At 41.9% G+C, this 8,720-nt stretch overlaps 1 protein-coding gene across 3 annotated transcripts; it reads left to right on the top strand.

Annotated features, from left to right (window-relative positions):
• Window positions 1-1,101: 1,101 nt before the first annotated feature.
• On the top strand, window positions 1,102-8,167 carry SMLR1 (small leucine rich protein 1). 3 transcript variants are annotated; one of them, XM_068677440.1, is made up of 3 exons: window positions 1,102-1,383; window positions 3,249-3,296; window positions 6,188-8,167. In XM_068677440.1, exons 1-3 carry the CDS (start codon window positions 1,251-1,253, stop codon window positions 6,298-6,300), a joined length of 294 nt encoding a protein of 97 aa, XP_068533541.1. In that variant the 5' UTR covers window positions 1,102-1,250; the 3' UTR covers window positions 6,301-8,167. The 3 variants fall into 3 exon arrangements, with proteins under 3 accessions (XP_068533541.1, XP_068533542.1, XP_068533544.1); XM_068677443.1 differs by lacking the exon at window positions 1,102-1,383 and adding an exon at window positions 1,391-1,749; XM_068677441.1 differs by lacking the exon at window positions 3,249-3,296 and having other exon boundaries at window positions 1,114-1,383.
• The last annotated feature ends 553 nt before the right edge of the window (window positions 8,168-8,720 follow it).

Genomic DNA, 8,720 nt, shown 5'->3' with positions numbered 1-8,720 from the left:
TTTGTTTACTACAAATCCACTGCATTTTCCATTAACTCCAGCCTATCCACCTGCCTAATTAGTCAAATCTTCTAAATCACTGCTGGGCATTCAGAAAAAATTGCTATTAAAATGGTAGTTTCCATTTTGAGCTCACAGTCCCATTTCAAATTTGGTAGGTATTAAACAAATGCTCATAAAATGGGCCAGATTTTTTGTCCGTGTCATAACAACCTGCTGAAGCCACAAAACCATAATGCTTAATGTTAGCTGGTGCCTTCCTTCATTAGGCATCAGATGCGATACTCCACAGATTGGATGTTCAGGCAGACTAACCCGATCTCTGACAACTTGAAGCACGTCTCTGCTGGGATTCAAGCATGCGGGCAGATCAAATGGCAAGACTCTGCATTGTCTCCAGGTGAAGTCAAGATGCCACATATACTGTGCCAACGGTTTTAGACACCTGAAAGTGTAAGGGAGGGATATATTATGGCTAATCTTCTTTTTAAACATACCAGTGCATCCTATAAATAGTTCTGCTATGGACTGGTGACCAGATGGGGAAAAACTCAACACGGTCAACACCCCAAACCCAGTTACTTACTTGAATATTTAAAAGGTTCTTAAATTCCTTGGCATGTACGTCTCTGAGAATAAAATATTTCTGATTTTTCTAAAAAAGAATCTTTCCTGAATTTTGCTGTTCAGCAGCTACTTTTTGGGAAAAATGCTGTTGCTACAACACCATTCTCTCACTTGTGCCTGCTGCAGTGGTTTGTTTTTGAAAACTTCAGAACAGAGAAGTACGTGTATGCCTGTGTTTCAACATGTATGTATAACAGGGTCTTCACCTTGAGTGAACAATTTAGGTCTATTATAAAATCAGGAATTTATCTAGGAGTATGCTTATTATTCAGAATGACCTGAATATTAGCAGACGATAGAGTCCGTATTGCTCAAAAGGCAGCAGCTTTACAAATTGTGCCCAGCCCGACATATCCAAAGGTTTCAGAGCCCTACACTACTTGAATAAGCACTTTTAAACTCCGTGGTTGAGTAACTTTACGAGTGAACTCCAATCCTATTAGGAATCACGGGCCTATACAAACAAGCCAAAGTCCAAAAAGTGATAATAGTCTGAGCAAAGGGCAGAATGTTGATGCAGAGAGAAAAAAAAAAAAAAGAAAAAAAAAGGAAGAAAGCAGGATAAATCAGCTGCACACTTAGAGATCTGAAGAAACTTATTCAGCAAAGCTGCTGCAGAAGAAATGAGCGTAACTTACATTATTTCAGTGTTTGTAAGGGAGCTACCCGGCTGCATTCTCTTTGGCTGGATCTTCATGTCTGTGGCTTTATTCCTGCTGATGCTCATCACCTATTTCAGGATCCAACTATCAGAAGGTGAGTCACAATTCAGGCAGAAAGAGTAGGTAGGCAGACAAAACTCCTCACTCAACAGCCTGCTGTCAGGCTTGTACCCTTAATTAAACTGAAGAGAACAACGATCTTACTCTTCTGAAGCTGTACTGCATTTTAAGCCACTTTCTGATTTGAAAAAAAATATTATAAAAATATGTTTGGAATTCAGATTGAATCCTCACTGAAAATTCTGTAGTTTTACCTACAAAAAGACAACCAAATGGAGAAAAAGAATAGGGTGGCTAGAGCAAAGATTGTTCTTCTCTGTGTGAGTCTTCAGCATGAAGCTGACAGCAGCTACGCCCCACAATAGCTGGCTGTTGAGCGTGCCTCTGTGTGCTTTCGAAGGTATGTATTTACTCTTACTTGGTACGTGAATGTATATTTGCCATTTTAAATTTTCTATGTTAAGATCAGCTTATATTTGCTTCCAAAATCTATCTTTGGAGTAAAAGCAGAAGGAGAAGCAGCCTGCCTACCCAGGTGAATGCGCAGCAAGTGACACAAACCTTACACCAGTGTTGCAAACCAGGCTCCTCAAAGGATCTGACACGTCCTGTACAAAGACACAGGGCTATGGCTGTAGTAGGCAGGGGATTCCTTTCAGGAAAGGAATCCCTGTATATCAGACCACCCCATTTTAATGGGATGGTCTTCATGCCTTCCAGGTTTGAGTCGCGGCTGAGTCTGAGATGTAGTCTGAGATGGCTCAGAGACATGCTGCTCTCATTTTAAGCCTCCAAACTTAAACAAAAACTGCCAAGGCCTGTCCCAGAGTGCATTCATATCATTTTTTATCCTGTTTTTTACTTCAGCCCTTCCAAAACCCACTCTTGCAGACCTTGGCTAAGCTTGTTCCTGAAATTAGCTGCCTTTTGATCTTTTCTTGTTAAGGAGTGCTGGAGAAGATAAAATGATAACCTAGGTTTCCTCAGTAAACTTCAACATGTTTCTTGGTATAGCTTGCAAATCCCATGAGGGACAAATGCACTGTACTACAGGTTTCATCTCCAACAGCTCACCCATGATCTTAAAAGCAGACTTGGCTAGGACAATCCTGACTGCAGGGCTCTGCAGGGAAACCAAGACATTTGCCCAGAGCTGACCCGACAGCAAACAGCTACATTTACCCAACCAGTGCAAAGTTAGGGAAGAAGCCTTGCCTGAGTGCCAGATCAAGCACTGCAAGTTGTACATTCCTTAAACTTGTTCTGTCCTGAATATATCTTCTGAAAACTTGAAAATTGGGCAATTTACCACAGTTCTAAATGTAGGAAAGGCCACAATATCCCCAAATGTAGAATGAATTAATTTCTTATTTTGCATAATATCTCCAGGCATCTAGAACTGAGGCTTTCACAAGGAGGAAGGGTGTTTGCATACAAGTGTACACCACAAGCTACCTCCAGGCTGCTAAAACTCAGACATTTCCTGTTGAAGATGTGCTTTTCAGATGCTGAATTAATCAACTAGGAAAGCCTGCTCTGCATGACTAACTCAGCTCAGCCTTCACCTCTCTCCAAGGATAATTTATAACTGCTGACAGTTTTTCACACACTGGCAAACAACAAAAAACGGTTTGGTGCCAAAACATCATACAATTCAGTATCTATGAGGGAGAAGGAAACCTGAGCATTGAGAGCTCTATCACTTTCAGAAAGATTGTCTTAGGAAAAACAGAATAGAAGCTAATGGAATTGTTGCATTAGTCTTTGGATAAAAACAGGAGTTCTCTCTTTCAGCAAATAATCAGTGTCCATCTGTGATAAGTACCAGCTGTCTAACTGAATGAAATAATACTACTGAACTCATTTTTACATGGTGTTTCTCTTGCTTTTCTATTCCAGCTAAGACTGAGCAAAACAGGAAAAGGAGGTGGGCTACAGATCCCAAGGGTATGCAAGGGTATGGGTATTTTGCTAAGGCTCAGAAAATACTTTCATTAAACCAAAAGAACCCACCTTAAAAAAAAAAAAAAAAAAAAAACAACAAAAAACAACACAGACATTCATGTTTATGCTGCATGATCAACCACTGAAACAGACTGGGCTATAGCTTTGGATTTGTAAGGAGTTTAAGTAATAAATTCCTAAATTTTCTAAGACTAGCAATTGATTTTTTGAGAGGTGGATGATCTGGATGGCAGGGGAATTTGTCAAAGGAATATTGCTTCCTTACTTCTTTCCTAGCTGAGAAGGATAAACTAAGGGAAAACCCTGACTTTCCAGGGACCCATGGAAGGAAATTCTCCATTTCCACAGCAGAATTGTCCTGGGTGGGGTTCTAAGGAGGATGGCATATTCATTATTGTCTAAGACTTTGGACATCACTGTCCCACCTCTAACTCCAAGCCCTTCCTTCACTTGATGTGGGGGAGATAGAGTCCAGCCCACACCACCCAGGCCTCCAGAGTACTCATGAATCATGGTGAGCAGTTCTCCCTGAGCAGGCAATCTGAGGCAGCTTCAGATCATCAGGCAAGCCCTGCAACTAAAAAATAAGCCTGGGAACAGACTTCTTTAAGTGCTAACAGTCACTCTCAACAAAGCCATAGAAGTTCAGTAGGCTCTGGGTACCTATTTCACAGAATCACAGAACTGTAGGGGTTGGAAGGGACCTCGAAAGATCATCAGGTCCAACCCCCCTGCCAAAGCAGGTTCCTCAGAGCAGGCTGCCCAGGTAGGTGTCCAGACAGGCCTTGAATTTCCAGGGAAGGAGACTCCACAACCTCCCTAGGCAGCCTGTTCCAGTCCTTTGTCACCCTCACCATGAAGAAGTTCTTTTGCATGTCAGTGTGGAACTTCCTGTGCTCTAACTTGCAGCCATTGCCCCTTGTCCTATCCCCACAAAACACTGAGAAGAGGTTGGCTACATCCTTCTGTCCCCAACCCCTCAGATATTTATATACATTGAGGAGACCCCTCTCAGTCTTCTCTTCTCCAGGCTGAACAGACCCAGGTCTCGGCCTTTCTTCATAGGGAAGATGCTCCAGGCCCTATTTCATCTTTGTGGCCCTCCACTGGACTCTTTCCAGGAGATACTTGTCTTTCTTATACTGGGGAGCCCAGAACTGGACACAGGACTCCAGCTGAGGCCTGACTAGGGCAGAGTAGAGGGGGAGGATCACCTCCCTTGACCTGCTGGCCACGCTCCTTTTAATGCATGCCAGGATCCCATTGGCCCTCTTGGCCACAAGGGCACACTGCTGGCTCATGGCCAACCTGTCGTCCACCAGGACCCCCAGGTCCTTCTCCTCAGAGCTCCTCTCCAACAGGTCGTCCCCCAGCCTGTACTGACACATGTGGCTGTTCCTTCCCAGGTGCAGGACTCTACACTTCACTTGCTCTTATTAAATCTCATTCGGTTTCTTCCTACCCATCTCTCCAGCCAGTCCAGGTCTTGCTGAATAGCAGCACAGCCTTCTGGCATGTCAGCCACTCCTTCCCCCCCAAAAAATAAAATCCTTAGATCCCATTAAAAATAAATAATACACATTTGCATTACTACAAGCAAGGCTGCCTTGTTTCATTGTCAAATAAGCACTCTTCATTTTTCTCTATAAAGCAAGAGAAAAGGTCCATATAAATATATCAAAACCCACTTCAGTATTATCTCAGGGTTTCTTAAAAATAAACCTAAAAATAACACACGAAACCACAGGACTTTCCTCTGAACAACTGACAATGACAAGGGACTCTAATGTCTTAAGATTTTTTTTTTTAACCTAACTAGACTTTTTTCTTTTTTTTTTTTCTCCTCACCTTTTTTTCCTCCCTCCATTTCCCCATCCCTCTTCAAATATTCTCCAAGCCTCTGATGACTCTGATATCTCTTCTATTTTGATGATGTAGGTTTACGTTCCTGTTCCGTTTGTACCACAGGCAGCACAGGGATGACTGGGCTGTCATGGCACTGCCACAGTAAAACAAAGTTAATTTTTAATAAACACTAATTGCTGCTGTACTACTGCTGGTGCAGCTTCACCTCAAGTACTGCAAGTAGTTTTGGGCACCACAGTTTAAGAAAGACAAAACTATTACAGAGTGTCTAAAGGAACTCTACGAAGATGACAAAGGGTCTGGAGGGCAAGACATAAGGAGCAGCTGAGGTACCTTGTTTTGTTCAGCCCAGAGCAGAGCAGGCTGAGGGGAGGCCTCATGGCGGCCTGCAGCTTCCTCACGAGGGGAGCGAGCGGAGGGGCAGGCGCTGAGCTCTGCTCTCTGGGGACAGCGACAGGACCGGAGGGGATGGCATGGAGCTGGGACAGGGGAGGGTCAGGCTGGGGGTTAGGGAAAGGTTCTGCACCCAGAGGTGGTCGGGCACTGGGACAGGCTGCCCAGGGCAGTGGTCACAGCATTGGACCTGACAGAATACACAAGTATTTGGACACCACTCTCAGACACAGGATCTGTTTTTTTTTTTTGTGTTTCTGTGTGGAGCCAGCCTTGTGGGTCTCTTCCAAACTAGTCTATGATTCTATGCTCTCCTTGTGGTTGTTGAGGAATTTTATTCTGATTGAAAGCTGGTAGAGGTAATGAGGATAGGGCATTTCTGCTGGTAACAGCAGAGTTTGTATCAGGGCTTCACTGGGCATGAGCAGGGGACCTCTGTCACACTCAGATGATTTTCTAAAAACATATAGAAACTGATAATATCGCACCACTCGTGTGCCTTCGGTTTAATAAAAATCATACTAATAAGCACCAGCTCCTTTTCTATACAAAAATTCACCACCTCAAAGTTGCACATTCTTATGTATATTTCTGTTGCTTGGTTTATCTTCCAGTTGACAAGGAACTGGCCATGCTGCATGACCCCAGAACCACCCTCCTGGATTATCGCACGGAGCGGCAGAAGCTGGGGAGATCTGGGAAAAAAGTGAACAAATGCAGGAACTGAATGACATTTAAGGGAGTCTCATGTCTCAGGAAGCAAGCTTACAACCAGTGCTCAGCTCTGCAGGTTTAAAAATAACCAGCTGTAGATAAATACCACGGAGGAGAACAAAATGGAGAGAAGCAAGTGCGGCACTGTACAAACAAACAGCTACTGCCATTCAAAAAGGCCTTGTAGCAGTTTTGCTCTGTCCCATGAGGCCAGGTGAGCAGTACTTTATTCCCCTCATCAGACACCAGAGACCTCCTGCAATATATTGTATCAGTTTGTTTACATAACGCAGGATTTGGTGGGAGAGAAAGCACCTTGCTCACTAGTCCTTCGCTAGCCTACAAGGCAGAAAACTATATAACAAGCTCCTGAGAGAGCTGAGCTGCGCATACAAGGCAGGCAGTCTTATTAAATTGAAGATGCAAAAATAGCAAGTTCATATCAAGCAGTGACATCTAGAAATTGAGAAGGGTGATGAGGGGGAACTGACTTATTTTCATTACACGTATACTTTGGGAAAGAGTGTAGGTCTTCTGAAGTATACTTCCCATAGAGTTTGGAGACAAAATATAACGTTGATGGGAAACAAAAGGACTTTGCTGATTGACCATGCCAAATTTTGAAACCATGGAAAATTGCAATCAATGTTTTTCCAAATGGTTATTTTAGATTGAGGACCATCCTTGAATAAACAGATGATTTTTCAAATAAAAAGCCCTTAAGTATGGATGTGTCTTGTCACACAAACCTGTACATCTACAGCTAACTGGGGAGGGGGAGATTAAGTGTATTTCTGATTGGCTGAGGCCCACAAAAATACAACTCAAACTGTTCAAAAATACTCTTGACTTTTATCTTCCATTTCTAATTAAAATTTAAGCCCAAACTGATGAAGAACAAGAAGTGACTGTACTTACTGTCCCTCATAACTATCAGGGACATGACTGTTCCTACCTGCTAGCAATTACTGTCTGCAATTACTTCTCCTTGCAGTTGGTTGTTGTTATCCACTATGTTCTTGCATGGTGGGTAATGTGCTTTGTATGAGTTATCTGTGTTTTCGCAGAACTGTAGGTTTCATAGCCTTCTGAGAACTCCTTTGAATCATTTTGTAAATATTAATGAGGCCAGAAGAAACAGTGTAGTTTACCAAATGCTATGAGAAGAAAGGAGTCAAACATCAATTACCTTTACTATACGTAACAGTTCTCCATCGCATTTTAATACTATCCTATTTTTAAAATGTATAACTTTTTCCACACATTTATCTATGCAAATAATAGATTCATTGCATTGAACAGGTGAAGAGCCAATTATTTGTTACTTAGAAAGAACTACCTCTGTATTTTTAAAGTAAAGGGTAGGATGCTGAAATGTAAGTACCTCTAGTTAGATCTAGTAGTCTCTAACTTCTGTTTAATTAACTATGCTTGAAAAGTGCAAAGCACTTTGTAGTTCCTTCCATTTGAAATCAGCAGAAGGTTCTGGGTGGAAAACAAACAGGCATTTATGCAGAAGCCATAGCATTGATATGAACAGCAGAAGTTAAATACAGGAAAGATACTTAGACTTTGACTTCAAAGGAGCCAACTTGTAAAAGAAACACAGCGAAGCATGGAAGAACAAAAACAGTAGAAACAAGCTGATCTTGGTCATCTGCCAGAGGAATCTGCAGTGTGATTGCTGCGTTTCCCACCCCTCAGCTGGAAACTCGCACCAGGTGCCCATTATCACTCTCTGGGTGTTTCAAGATGTCCTACCTGAACTTTGTAATATCACATCAGAAGTGTTTTTCCCATATCCTGTAGTCAAAAAGTTTAAGATGGTTTTCTTCTGATTTTATTCTTTCTATAAACTTGTTCTTTGCAGTAAGAGCAAAGTATGCAGTCTTTTTGTTCTTACAGACCTCATACCACAAATTTCATTTGATTAACAACACATACAAATAAAAAACACATACAAATGCATTTCAGAGGGCAAAAGGAAAGAAACACTCTAAAGGCAGCTCTCAAATCACAAATGCTCCTTATCATGCAGTTGTTAAGTATGCTTAGATTCACAACAGCAAATTGACATACTTAGGAAACTGGGGAGCTCCCTTTCCTCTCTCATACCTTGGCTTTTACATTACCTTGCAGGCCTAGTGCAACACAGTCTGAAGCAGAGCATGCTTTCTTTACATCTAGTACATCCAGACTTGACCAAAAAGGCAGAGTATTAAAAGCTCGTAATATTGGCCTGCTCCTACAATTAGTGATTTCTTGTATATTCTCGTGTATTGTATAATATTGTATACAATTCTTGTATTAATTGTACCTTAAATGTTGGTACTAAGCAACCAGAATAAGTTTGCTTTCATTGAAAGATTCATCATGATTCCACAAAAGCAGAGATGGTGAAAAAAATGCCACACTTTGTTTAACTTTAGGGCT

Source organism: Anas acuta, chromosome 3 (genome assembly GCF_963932015.1).
Source record: "Anas acuta chromosome 3, bAnaAcu1.1, whole genome shotgun sequence".
Taxonomy (NCBI): Eukaryota; Metazoa; Chordata; class Aves; order Anseriformes; family Anatidae; genus Anas; species Anas acuta.
Note: the sequence above shows the minus strand (reverse complement) of the source record. Positions and strands in the feature narration are given on the sequence as shown.